General features: G+C 34.8%; 1 protein-coding gene across 1 annotated transcript in view; it reads right to left on the bottom strand.

The window, feature by feature from the left end:
* The window catches only part of MMP16 (matrix metallopeptidase 16), a 174092-nt gene that overhangs the window by 19045 nt on the left and 140619 nt on the right, over nt 1-14428 (bottom strand). Inside the window, exons 7-8 of the mRNA XM_054636924.2 lie at nt 9143-9281; nt 839-989 (exon numbers count right to left, since the gene is read on the bottom strand). Of these exons, the coding sequence (XP_054492899.1) occupies nt 839-989; nt 9143-9281 (290 nt within the window). The remainder of the gene's footprint in view (nt 1-838; nt 990-9142; nt 9282-14428) is intronic.

Raw genomic sequence — 14428 nt, 5'->3', positions numbered from 1 at the left:
AGTTATTAATAAGGAATAATTTGTCTCTGAGCATACAAAATTTGCACAGCAATACATCAATCAACAAACACAGTACCATACTGAAAACCTGTAAAATCCATCATTCAGACAACTTGCAGTGTTTCAAAAATTAATGAATTCTCCTGACGTCTCTGTAAAGCAGATTAACATTCCTTTCCTTTTTTTATTTACAGGTAAATAAAGATACAGAAACTAAGTGACTAGTACAAGTATTTCAGGAATGGAAAAATCCTTGGATTTAATGGTTTTTTTCCTGTGCTTTTCTTTTTGTTAGGGTGTTGTGTTTATTATTATTATTATTATTATTATTATTATTATTATTATTATTATTATTAATAGATATGTGTCCCTATAAGATTTATTTAGAAGTAATTCCAAGAAAATGCTCAAATTCTTCTCTAGCTCCCAGGTTCAGCTCTATGTTCCCTTTTTTACCTCATTATCAAATAGTAGCAAAATCATTTTCACTGACCTTAAAAGCTTTGGATCATGCCTAGCCTGCCTATGTTCTGGAGTTTAGAAATGTGGATAAAGAAAGATGTAAGAGTGTACAGAAACAAATCACTTTGAATATTTAAGTTTAAATTTACCACAACTGTGACTTGCTTGTTGACTTCTAGAACAGAACTTTTCTACTGGATATAATTATACCCACTCTAAGATACTCATAAAATATAGTTTAGATTATAAGACATGAAAACATTACAGCCATCTATAAAGGAGGAGTAAATTTCATCTTTTTGAGAAATAGAGGAAAAGGTTAACATGTTTAGCTGGTATCCACTGAATTGTTCCCTTGCAGAAATCCTATACCAACCTATCTCCTTTGAAGAAGTAGGTTTTTCCAACATCTTCCCACCAGATTGCTGAATCAATGCCGTGGGAGGGAATTCCACTTCCAAGTGTTATCAAGTCATGAGGATAACCTGGCTGGAGAGTAGTGTCCTTGAAAACCCAGAACTTGTTACCTGTACAAAAGCATATATATACACACATATATGTGTATTAGTCATCAGTACTGTCAGTAGAAATATTAATGCACTCTTAAGAAATAAGAAAGACTCCCAAGGGTCTATAGTAGCAATTCTTCCAAATACAATAAAATTAAAAATGTTCCATCCATGCAGACAATGCAAAATTAAATATGCCTTATGGATACTTGCATTTATAAAGCACCTTTCTTCAAATATGTCTACAGTATATTTTATTACCAACTATGCAGTGATCAAAAGTAGAGTGAAAATTAAATCACCTTAAGAGACTCTGTGGTTGATAATGTAATACATTTACAGAAAAACTACGCAGCAGTTTCACGTTTGATGAGGAAAGAGAGAATTTTATAAGAAAACCAAGGTAAGAAACACAAAAAAAGTAGAAATGACAATTTTCATAGAGACCAAATACTTTTATTACTCTGTATTTGTCCCCAAGAATTTAAATTACTTATGAAGGATGTTTCAGAAATAGTCATAGAATTTAATATTAAGACATCTTTTCTTTTAGGGCAGCTTAAAGACAGCAAACTGAGAGTCTGAATCCCAGAGGTGAACACCTTTTGTTACTGAAAGTAATGGTGGGTTGCCAGTGGCAGTAAGACTTAAGCTTTGTCTGTAGGTGGCAAATCATTCAAACCCCCCCAGCTGACTTATTCAGTGCTAAAAATACAAGGAAGTTGTACGACTCCAGTTGCTGTTAGCACAGTGTCTACACAAACCTCAGATTACCCAGGTTACTCAGGTCACTGTCTTAAATATGAATAACAGCCTAGGGCTTCCTGGACTGCAGTGCTGAGTGGATGAAACCCCTACTGCTAGAGGGGTAACTGCAGCTACTAGACAAATATTTTGTGTCCACAGAGATCCATGCCTACAGAACTAGCAGCTGCACCAGTGTTTTATAGTTGAGATGCACCCCTGTTTGTGGGAGAGGATGCTTCCTGTGGTCTCTCTTCCAGCTGGATGGCTCACCTCAACAGCCCACAGCTCCACTTTCCAAGCGTGAGTCTTTCCTCTAGCTTCCTGGACAAGTTCTTCTTCACTGAATACTTCCATGATTATCTCACCTGCTTCACCATCTCATATTAAGCTTATAGCTCAATATTTCCTCGATAATTTTGTTGTCCTCCTAGGGACTTCTCAACATACTGTGCCACCTGTCCTATTCTTGCAACTATCTTCTCCTTTTTGCATTTCTGTTTTTTTCTAATTCTTCTTCAAAACTCACTTCTCACCTGTGTCTTTTCAGCAGACTTCTCTTTCAAACACACCTTTGGCTGAACAAAGGGAATAAAGATCCCCATATGCTCCCTAGAAATAAGAAAGGGGGAGCATAATTTGCATTTATGTACTTATCTGATGAGCTTGCTTGGATGTCTGTCTTTGTGTTCTGTCCCCTAGACCACAAGGACACCCTTCTCAGGCTAGACTATGGGCTCCATTGTGAAAGAACCATGTGTTTATTCTCTTTTCAAAGCATTACCATCATCATTTTTTCCAAAAAGCATTGCTAGTTTTAGTAATAATGACACTGAAGGAGAAGATACTCTTTGACATCACATGGACACTTGGAGCTAAATCACAAAAAAAACCCAAAACATTCATGAACATCTATATCAAATTCTTCACTTTGGTCTATCCATTGCTATGCATGACAATGATATTTGAAATATAAGGGGAAAAGTTGAAAACAATTTTTTCTCAAACACATTTGGAAGGAGGATGTAAGAGATAAAATCTTGGCTGTTCACATTAGTTTTTGTACTTGCCTTTTAGGCTAGACAGGTTGTTATACAGATTTAGGAGGTTAAGGTACTGTGCTGTATAAATATTTTATAAGGAAATGTAATATTACCCCAAAGACCTAGGATCAGGTGTATGCCAGAATCATCAAGGGGGAAAATCCAGAGAGCTGTTTTGCAGTTGGTTTTATATTTTATCTATCCCTCTGTGGTATTAAACATTTGTTTAAAGGAAGGTTTTTTTGATCTCCCTGTTTGTACTGTGGTGATTTAAAGCATGTTTTCATTTTATCAGAATTTTAATTAGGAGAGGGGGTATAGTTTCCATCCCTCCCATGCTGGGTTTCCAGGGTTAATTTTTTATCAGCTTCTCTACAGCTGCTTGTCACCCACTTTCAAGCACAGACACTACAGTTTGCTCAACAGATCCATTTTCTCTCCCCTGCCAGTTGAAGGAAAGAAAGGACTCAAATAATGAGTATGTACAGAGTCATTTGAAGTACTGAAAATGAGACACAGAGATCTATGAAGAGCAGTCAGGGGAAGCTGAGTTCTCTGTTGACCTGGGATTAAGGTCATTGCTAACCTGAGATTTACCTTTACTGAGATGCCGAATAAAAACTCACTTATAGGGTTTGATAATGACAGAAGTGAGCATCTTCAATCATTCCCTGTCCCTCCTTCCATGTGGTTTATTTTTTGCCAATTCATATGACTGGATACAGAAAGCTTCAGATGTTAATGGCAGTTTCAAATGCAATGATAAGAGAAGTCATGTGTTTTGAACCTTCCTAGTTGGTACTTGTGGTGTGAACAACAGATGGCATCCAGTGAATGATCCTGGGCCAGCTCATTTCTGTTTCAGAAGATCATTCAAAATGACAGCTGTTGCACAGCATTGAGAGGCATATGCTGTGATGTATGTAATGCCAATACTTTTCTCTCTGCCTCACAAGGAATAAAAGTCAAAGCAATTGTTATGAATATATCGTTATCAGCAATACCCAAGGAGGCAAAGTTAACTATCAACAAGATCAGGTCATACCAAAATAAACAATGGTTATGCACAAGCCATTGTAAATAACAGCACCACCGAGCCACGCATTTTTTTGCATATTCAGAGATACTGAAGTAAAAGGAAAGTGTAGATGTGGGAACAGGCATAAGAAGCTGAATTCTTCACATAATTTCTTACTAAGAAACAAATTCTAAAAGGAAAGTGTAGATGTGGGAACAGGCATAAGAAACTGAATTCTTCACACAATTTCTTACTAAGAAACAAATTCTTTCTTAGAAAAGACAGAAAAGGTAAATTTATCTGTATTCTGCAGAGACAGGGAAACATTGAGATCTCTAACATATGTAAGCAAAGCCTATTGATGCTAACTAGCAGGAATTTTATTTAACATTTGCTTTAGAAGACATGTTTAGTCTGCTATAACTGTGTTGATTGTTAATGAGAAGTACTGTATACAAGAAATCCAAATGTTCCATCTGGCTGACAGCTTTCACTTCAGTTTTTTGTTTGGTTGGTTTTTAGGAGGTTTTAGGAGGTCTTGTTTTGGATTTTTTTTTTTCTGTCTCTCACCTGGAGGAAAGTGGGTGTCTATTTATCAGAGAATTGATCTGATCAACAGAATTTGATCAGAACCCAATGTTAGGAGAAGCTAAAGCTGAAAACCAGGGCAAAAGATGCCCAACTGTGATGAGAACGAGATAATTTTATTTCTAACATATTTATAAAACTTTAAATGTAGTACAAACTAATGCTACAGTCAGTATGCTTTCATGTAGCTCATATTCCACTTCCACTAATAGTCAATAAAACTTCATTAATTGTGATCATAATGGAAAGAAATATAACAAAATTAGTAATATTTTTATTCTTCCTATAGATAACTAATGCTTCTTTGGAATCAAAACCTGTGCCCTCGGCAGAAACCACCACTGTGTTTATTTTGCAAAGTTGTTTTTTTAAGGTCTCATCGGTAGGTTTGTTATTTTCACAGAGAATAAAGCACCACATGTTTCATGAAGTCTGAAATTTCAGAATGTTTAATCTCTCTGCTTTTATTCCCTCTTGTAAGGTCTAATATAATAAGAAGCAGATTGGCAAGGTCAGAAGCTGAGGGTGAAGCAAGTGATAAAAAAGCAAAAATGTCTTACTTCTTGAAATAATGCTTTGTTAAATATCATCACTGTAGGGAAACAGCTAAGAAGGATGAACCATGGAATTATTTGAAGTCTCTCAAAATCCATCTTTGACATTCTAAAAAAAGTACTGGAAATAAAGGGCATCTGTATTGCTATACTTCACTTAAAATTACAATTTTCTAGACATTCTTTAGACTGTTTAACTTTCTACTGACTAGTGCCAAAAATATCCAGTTTTTAGCAACTAGTTCTTCCTTTATAGAATCTGAATTCTGAATAATTGTGCTTCTGGGTTTTTTGTCCATAATATTTGCGCTTATGGTGTATGTGTAGTGCAAGAAGTGTGTGTGGCATATCATGACTGTGTTAGAGTGGTGAGATGAATTTCCAAATTTTTAAACAATTACATGTAATTTAAATCACTTAAAAAATTAGCATCTAATCCCAAATGTTAGTTTATTCCAGCCAACATTGCTCTTAATTTTGGTCTTTCAAGGCTGTATCTAGTCTTTTTCTAGAATCCTAAAATTACTATTCATGGTTCCTTTTTCCCCATTCTCTATTTCCCACATCAAGTTTCTGTCATTTCTCTGTTCCATGATCTGACACTATAGTAAATCTATTTTTCAATATAAAACTGTCAGGCCATGGGGTAAGTGCAGTAGAATGTTATGATGGAGGCACTGGTAGTATGAGTTTTACAGCAGCCTTTCTATTGCTACATTTGGTTTACCATAACATTCAACAGCACAGATGGCTTGACAATTTCATTTTTAGCACTATATAAATTCCCAAAGGTACACAGAATGAATTTAACTATTCATGTTTTCTCATTAAAAGAAAAAAAAAAAGGTATCTTTTTGATGCCATCTTATTATCATTCAGCATGGACACTGGTAATGAATAATAACAAGAATTCAAACATCTGTTTTTTATAAGCAGCTATCCACCAGATTGCTCTGTACTTTACGAGTATAATCTGGTCTACTGAGGGCTGATGAGTCCATCTGGCAGGGAACAGGAAGAGCATCTTGGTCATAGGCTTGCCAAGCTGGTAAAGAGGGATTTTAAATAAAGTTGCTGGTGGAGGGAGAACCTCAATCCATCCCACTCCTACCAGTTTGATGTCAGTGCCAGCAAGAGATGTCCACAGCCTGGACAGAGACCACAGGTCAGCAGGAGAGCACCTGAAACAGCACAAAGGAATTCCAGCCACTCCAGTCAGTAAGTTGGTTTCATTGGGTGCTGCAAATTAAATGCCTCTATGGAAACGCATGCATTATCCAGAATAACAACAGGAGTTAGGGATGTGCTTGGAAATTTGTGCACACCTGCAGGGCTGTGATCTTACTGGCATCACAGAGACATAGTGGGATGGCTTCTATGAATGGAATGTTAGAATGGAAGGCTACTGGCTCTTTACGAAGGATGGGCAGGGAAGAGAGCATGGGGGTGTTGCTGTCTGTGTCAGTGACCTGCTGGCATGCATGGAGCTCTGCTGGGATGGATGAGGAACTTGCCACAGAATCAGCTAGGTTGTAAAAGACTTTGGAGATCATCAAGTTCAACCTATGACCTAACACTACCTTATCAACTAAACCATGGCCACATCCAGTCTTTTATTAAACACCTCCAGGGACAATGACTACACCACCTCCCTGGGCAGCCCATTCCAGTGCCCATCCATTCCATCTGTGAGCATTTTTTTTTTTGCTAATATGTAGCCTATATATTTGGAGTATACTATGGGTCAGCACTAAAGAGAGGGCAGGAATAGGTGGCACTAGAATGTGGGTCAGAGGAGCGCATAGTGACATTAAACCAGTACAAGTTTTCTGCTGGCATTTAATCCATCTTTTCTATTTTATTCTCTGAATAACAGACGTAGACCTTGGCTTAGGTATGTGCTTCATTAACACATCCGTATGCTAGACTTCAGATTTAAAGTTCCTTCTAGAACTTACTTGTTTGGACCAATTTTAGACTGGTAAAGCACACTACTTGGATAAGGCACTCTACTTGCTCATCATCTTAGCAACAACCAGCTTGTCAATTTCTAGCACCTTTGGAAGGAAGACATGTAACCTTTTCCCAGGAAATTTTGTGATGGAATAGAAGAAATGAGACAATGATCATTTACCTACAGTCTATTTATATATGTTTCTGTAATCATGTTCCACAAGACAGTTGAGATCCTTGGAACAGGAATTTTCAAGGATACCCACACAGAAGACAGCTGAATTTTTTGATTCTGTAGCAGTGGAAAAACATGAATTACACTGAATTACACTGAAAAAAACCACCAATAGTTAGATATTAAGAGTCATGAAGACATGGCAGAGAAGCAAAAATATTTTTTTAAATTGCACAAGGAAATACGAAGACTTTAGCCTTGGCAAATAAGGGGATAATACAAATGTCATTGGAAAAATAATGGAAGGAACTTTGAAAATAAGTCATATGGAAAAAAAAAACCTACAGCAGAATATCCAAATATCATATGATATCAGCTAGAAGGCACAAAACTAACTGGTCTGAAATCAGATAGTGTAAGGTGGGGATGATGTGAAAGGAAAACACAATTCTGACTTCTAAAACCACAATCCTGCTGTTCCTGCTTGCTTTAATTAATCTTGATTTAATTTCCCAGAGAAAAAAATTGGAGAAGTTCCCTCCTCCTTCTGTTGTTCAAGAAGTTCCCTCCTCCTTCCCTCCTAACCCATAAACTACAGGATCAGCCTATTCCTCTAAGACCTAACAGGAGCCAGTCAGCAGTGGGTGAAGAGTTAAATAATGATGAAACATATTTCAAGGTCATTGGAAAAGAAAAGAAGCAGCTATAACAATAAGCTTGATCATTTCTGTCTGGAGCTCAGATAATGGATCCCAGCATTATCAAGGCAGAAGTCTGGAATGCCAGGATAGCTACTTTGCTCTTTGTAGAAGTAGTGCAAAGGAATAGCTACAGAATAATATTTTTATCCTTCCATGTCCTACAGACCTAAAAATCAAGCAGTGGGATGGAGATTTGGAGGTACCTTGATCATGATTCCCAACCATATAAACTTTCCAGAGTTAATGACTTGAAGTTTATTTTATGGCAAGAGAAGTAAAGCATTTGCTGTATCAAAAGAGAAACTGCACTACATGTAATATCATTTTCCTTATGATTCACACAAAAATACAATTTCACTTTTAGTAAAACATAAACTTCATTGTACCATTATGAAGTGGTTCTGCATGTTATGAAATATATTTTATTTAACATTCCCAAGATTGCTTCTGTAGTGAATGCAATATTCTTACTCCCCGTTAATGACTCCACTTCTAAAAATGAATTAATTTCTTTTTCAATATAACAACATTAAAAAATCTACATTTTTTTGTAATGAGTTAAAAAAATTAATCACTCACAACACTAAATAGCTGAATAATTTTTCACATATTTCTTTTCTATTCAGCTTCTTCTTCTGTCAAATGACTATTTTATAAAACTTACTTTATGCAATTTGAAGATTTTGTCACTAAGTATGCATTGTTAAACATATAATATAACTTTATCATTAAATCTAAATAAGGTACATGTTCAAAAACTTTAATTTTGAAGAAGAGATGATGTCTGGAGTGAAATTTGAAAAGAATTGTTCGCAACAATTTGATCTAAATCACCTATTTTCTGGAGTTTATACTCCTTTAAAAACACTAAATACACATCTATGAAAAAGATTATTTTTCCCCACATGAAGCTCCTAACATCACAGGTCTTAGATGAAACAAATATAATGCAGTACAGTGAGGTATATATAGCAGAGGTGCCATTTTAATATCTAAGAAATTCATTTGTTAAAAGGAAGAGCAAAGAGAACTACAAAAAAATGAATAATGGAAATGTGTTCATTGTGTCTTCCTAAAACACATTTAAAAAATTATTTCATAACAGATCACTTCATTTCTATGTCTTATATTTATACTTTCAAATTTTGGTTGAATATATAAGAACAAATGACCCTATATTTTGATATCATAAATTAATGTAATTAATTTTGTAATTATGTAATCACAAATTAAAATGTAATTGCCAAACAAGAAAATGTTAACTTATATACTCATCATTTAGCTACCAATTTGCAATAAGATTTACAAATCATTAGTAAAAATAAACAAGAGGTTTTTCAAGAAATCATCACGCTCAAAAGTGTTACACAAAATCTTACTTTTGTTCTTTCTTACCTTTAAAGAAGACAAAGTTCCCCTCACTGTTTTCATAAACTGCATCAATGCTGGGAGGCAGTCCCCTCCAGAAGTAGGTAATCTGCATGGGGTATCCATCCATCACCCTGTTGTTCCTGACTCGCCAAAACCACTGATCCTGGAAACCAAACATAAACTTCTTACTACATTTATATGTATTCAGCTGCTGTCTTGAAAATACTGAACCTCCTATCATAGCATTTTTAGAGCAGATCTTTTCCTGAGTGGATAAGCACATTGTGTTTGCATTTATCTCACATTACAAATGTTTCAGAACTGGTTTTTGCTGAGGTGGGGATAAGCTACACACGTGAACCAGGTGTTGGGAGCAGCCACCCCTCAGCAGAACGTACAGTGTGTTGTATGAGATGATGTAACTCTCTCAAGTTCATTCTTATAAGGGGCTAAATTTAAAATTTTTGGTCTGACTGTAAGTGCTTTTAGGCTGAACCATATGCTTCTGTGAATGCCCAAAATGGGACTACATACAGACTTTGAAGACCAATTAATTTTGCAGGTCATTTTTTGCAGTGGCTGCTAACAGTGAAAGGTTGATAGATATATGTGTAACATTACTACATGAGTCCAGCAGGAACTATGCTTTGATGACAATTTTACTGTAGTGAAGTTTAACAGTCTTTCCAAGTGACATTAAATAGAATGGTTAATATTACAGCCATATATATATATATTTATATATAATAGGTGCTAAATCCAGCTAATCCAAAACATGGCACATTAAATCGGTATCAATAAAGATATTATCACTGTACTGCTTCAGAACTGTTTCATTTAAAGTTGAAGGATAGGTTAAGTATTTAACTTACACACATTTGAACATTTTCTAGCATAGTTATTATGTAAAACAACCCCCTTTAACAATAAAGGAAGTGATGTTCTGCCAGAATCTGTCTTAGTTTACATGGCAGTTCTTCCTCTGTGTAATGAACTCAGATTTCACAGTGCATCAAAACCTGTAAAATCATAAAGTCAACAAATATCTTCTAGAGAATGGGTTATGTTTCAGACTTAGTGATTTTTGGAGTATGCCTGCATTATAACAAGACCAATAAAATTATATTTTGCAGATTTGGTATTGAGTTGTATGTCAAACTGTGTTTCATACTTCATATTGCTGACTTGCAGTATAATAGTTAGAATATTCTTATCTATTATTTGTTCAAATTCCTTAGGAAAACCAATAATTTTTCCTGCTATACTATTAAAATCCTAACAATAATACAATTATAGCAAAACTGGAATGTTTGTTTCATTCTGCATATCCCCATGAATTTGTTTTTAAATCTGTTTATATGCATACATAGATGTATATGGGTCATTGCCTTTAATGTTGAAATATTCCATTCTGAAGCATAATTTTGAATATAACATGCAGTGTTCTCTCTTCTGCTGATGGAATCTCAAAGACTTCTTATTTTCTTCATCTATTTTCAGCATATGTACCTGTCCTTGCAATAACCAGGGACAATGGGGTATAGCTCATCAGTAAGGATCCTACACGTTTCCACAAAACTAACATTTTCAAAATTTATAGTTTTAGTGGTTTTATGGTCTTACTTAAACAGACAGAGGCTGGCATGTGATTTGTCAATAGATATCATTTCAGAGAATCAGCAAATGGAAATGTCTGACTTCAGAACTGAAGGTTTGGACCATTTATAAGATTGGGGAAGGTAGGTGTTGGCAGAGGATGATAGAATAATTTGTTTATGTAAATTTAATTTTCCTGGGTGACATTCCTATGAACATGCTGGACTCAATGGTTTTAGACTGACAGAATTCAAACTCTGGAACTCAAGAAATGCAGCATGCAGCTGTAAAGCATGCCAAGGATCTTTCTGAAATATCAGATGAGATAGGCTCTGCTTATAGAAAGAATGCCTCATTTCAGCATATATATGTAAATGTAATTAGTTTATCTTAAACAAAGTTATATTTACCAGCAATTTTATCATCTGCATTTTGATAAACATGTACATTTACTGAGAGTACTTTTTGACAAGAGTTTAGCTATTATTGAAATTCAAAAGAGGCATTGTCCAAGTCAAAGCATATTCACTCTAATAAAGCTCTTTCACACTTTAAGCAAATAGCTTGAAACAGTTTCTCTGGCAAAACACTTCTCAGCATATTTGTTTATGTTGAATAAACACAGTTTTGTCTCTTTTGAGAAATGGTGTTTGTTGAGAATCCCTTTGCCCTTCCCACTGTGTTGTTTAAATATGCTTTTTATTATTTTGTTTCCCCAAAACACATTAACTACAGCAAACAGGTTGAACATGACTTGTCACACACACTCCAATGCAAAGCCTGACAAATGCATACATTGATTGCATAGATTTTAGTGTCTTTCCTTGCAGGCTAGCAAATGCCTCTTTGTTGGCATCTGTAGATACCCAATTGCTTCAAAAATATGGATCACTCCTGTGCAGCTGAGATCTAGCATAATAATGGATCATTAAATATTATGACTATGGACATACCAAATGAATTAAGCCTGGGCAATTATTCCCAGTTCAAAAAACAAAGCTGATACAAACAAAAATCAACACCTAATTAAGATAGAGCAATATATCTAAAACCCAGAAAATGGTCATTGAGTGAGAAGAAACTGTAAGATGTTTCAGAAACAGTATGATGGATAAAGAGTAACAGTCAAATGAAGAAGCAGTAGCAGTTGCTCAAAATGAAAGTTTTGACATTTTATTTAGAAGATGGGATATTTTTGAGAAAAAAGGACAAAAGAGTTTGAAAACAAACTAAACAAAGGTTATACATAAATCATTCTGCACTGTCAGTAAATGTTTCATGTTTTTTTTTCCAGTGCATTTAAAGAGGCTAAAATATAGCATATTGTGTATGATCATAGCATATAGCTCCCTCATAAAACAACTTCTTTATTAGCTCAGAGAATTTTAAATGGAAGAGAGTATTAGAGAAAAAAAATCTGGCTCGTAATGCATAATTGTCATAGTTTGCTAGTAGATACAGTCTCCTCCCAGTCTTAGAATATACCTTTTTAGTGATGATTGTGTTAAATTGTTCTTTATGTTTCATTCTATGAAAGTTTAAATACTTACTTCTATGAATAATGAATTTCCATTTCAGTATTTATTACCAACTTAAATGTATTTCAGATTCCTTAAGGGACACAACTGATCTGTATGAGAATTAAAAAAAAATCTCCAGGTATTTTGGTTTACCCATAATATACAAACTAGTAGAGCCTTTAGTGCAAAATTAATGGACCTTTCTTGTCTAGAGCACCTCATTTTCTCTTATGTCGCTGGACCAACAACCATTGTCAATGTTAAAACATTAATTTGCTACAAAATGTCTAGAGCTCTGGCATTTATATTATACCTAATGAACTCTATCTACAATTCTGTAATGACATGTGACACTCTCACTCAAGGTTGAATGATACTCAGTAAAAAAAGAAAGACTGCCCCCTGTGATAGACATTCTAAAAAACCTACAACAAGCTAGAAAGAAAGAAAAAAACCAGAAATCTTTGAACTGGTACCTTTTTTAACTACTTGGAAATAAAGGCAGGTAAAGATTTAAGGCAGACAGAGAGGTGCAAAACAAGGCCAAAATGCTACTGTAAATTATATTATTTTGACTATGACTATAAAAATGTGTGTGAACCTCCAGTAATATTTGAAATATCCTTGCACTATACAGCAAAAATCTCTGTGAATTTCTGCCTGACTTGATGTCTAAGTGTATATATCTGGTGCTGTTAAGAGTATTCCCCTAATAGGATAGAGTGAGATGCAAAATTTAATAGCTACAGATGATAGGGAAAGAAGTTTTACTATTTCTAGATTCCACGGGATAACTGTTTGGCCTATTTAATTTGAAAAAAGAAAACGCCAAATAAGCATAATACTTCTGCCCTAAATAAATATCAATCAAATCAAATACTAAATTTCAACCAATACTGTAGCTTAATATTATTGACAAAATACATCAAGGTATCATACTGGGTCTTGTGTTCTCCCATAAGCATACTCTGATCATGTGCAAAAGCAAGCCTCTGTCAATGGAAGATTAAACATACCCAGGAGCTAAGCAAAACAGCAGCAACAAACTGACACACTCAGACAAATGAGCATCCTTCTACTTTTTTCATCTAAGTATTGCAGAAAAAAAAAATAAATAAAATAACCAGTGGAAAATACTATACTAAGATATGTTACAACTTTAAATTCTTCTCTTAGAGAAAAGGAAGAAGAGTTCTGGTTCTATACAGAGAAGCCAACCAAAGGACAAAGCCTATTTCAAGACTGTGATCAAGGACACAATAAAGTTCCCCTACTATACACCTTTACAGGGTATTAGGAAACTGAATTTGGGAAATGAAAGGTATAGTTATTGTATCTAAACCAAGATAAATTTGGAATATCCTTTTAAAAGTCTTGATCTAATCTCAAAAGGCACTTTTCCACATCTACTTTATCAGGTTGTGAATTTCATCACGGAATCTCAATGTTGGTAATAACAGCCCTATGACATGTGGAATTAAAGCCTTTGTGTCTACTCATTTGGGGAATTCCAAATAAATATTTCTTTAGTAACATCCATTTTCAACATTCTGAATTTGGAGTCTATAGCATTTAAGCCAAAGGAAATTACTGCACAAATTAGGAGGGAAAATTTTTTTGAGCAACTTTCTGGGAAAAAAAAATTAATGGAGCAGAAAATTCAAGTTACAGTTCAGGGGATTAAGGGCAGGAAAATTATCAGCACAATTCACCTATGAGAAAAATAAATATGAATTTATTTTTCTTTTCTGTTTTGCTTTTTTTCTCAATATAGAATTCGCAATGAAATTTATAGACTAGGATTACTTCAGTTCCTACTTAATCCCATTGTAGAAAACAATTGGCTCTATTGAGACCAGAATCAGACATTAAATAGATGCTACCAATCTATCTCATTGTAGGAAACAATTAACTAAATGGACTATTTATACACACAGAGCTCAGCTCATTATGAAGCTGGTTCACATTAAGAACAAACAAAGCTCCTTTAAAATTGCAAAGGACTTTTATCCATTCATTAACAGATGGATGTACAATGCATCACTTATTTGAACTTATAGAAACATTTCATCTTTGCTTATGTGTTTGGGACAACAGCATGGTTACCCAATTAGAACAGGGTGTAAAGGTTGTCTGAGAGCCACAGTGAGAAGTCAGAGCATTAAACACCACTCAGAAAAATATCAGCACTTCC

This window comes from Agelaius phoeniceus, chromosome 1 (genome assembly GCF_051311805.1).
Source record: "Agelaius phoeniceus isolate bAgePho1 chromosome 1, bAgePho1.hap1, whole genome shotgun sequence".
Lineage (NCBI taxonomy): Eukaryota > Metazoa > Chordata > Aves > Passeriformes > Icteridae > Agelaius > Agelaius phoeniceus.
This window is presented reverse-complemented; position numbering and strand designations above follow the sequence as displayed.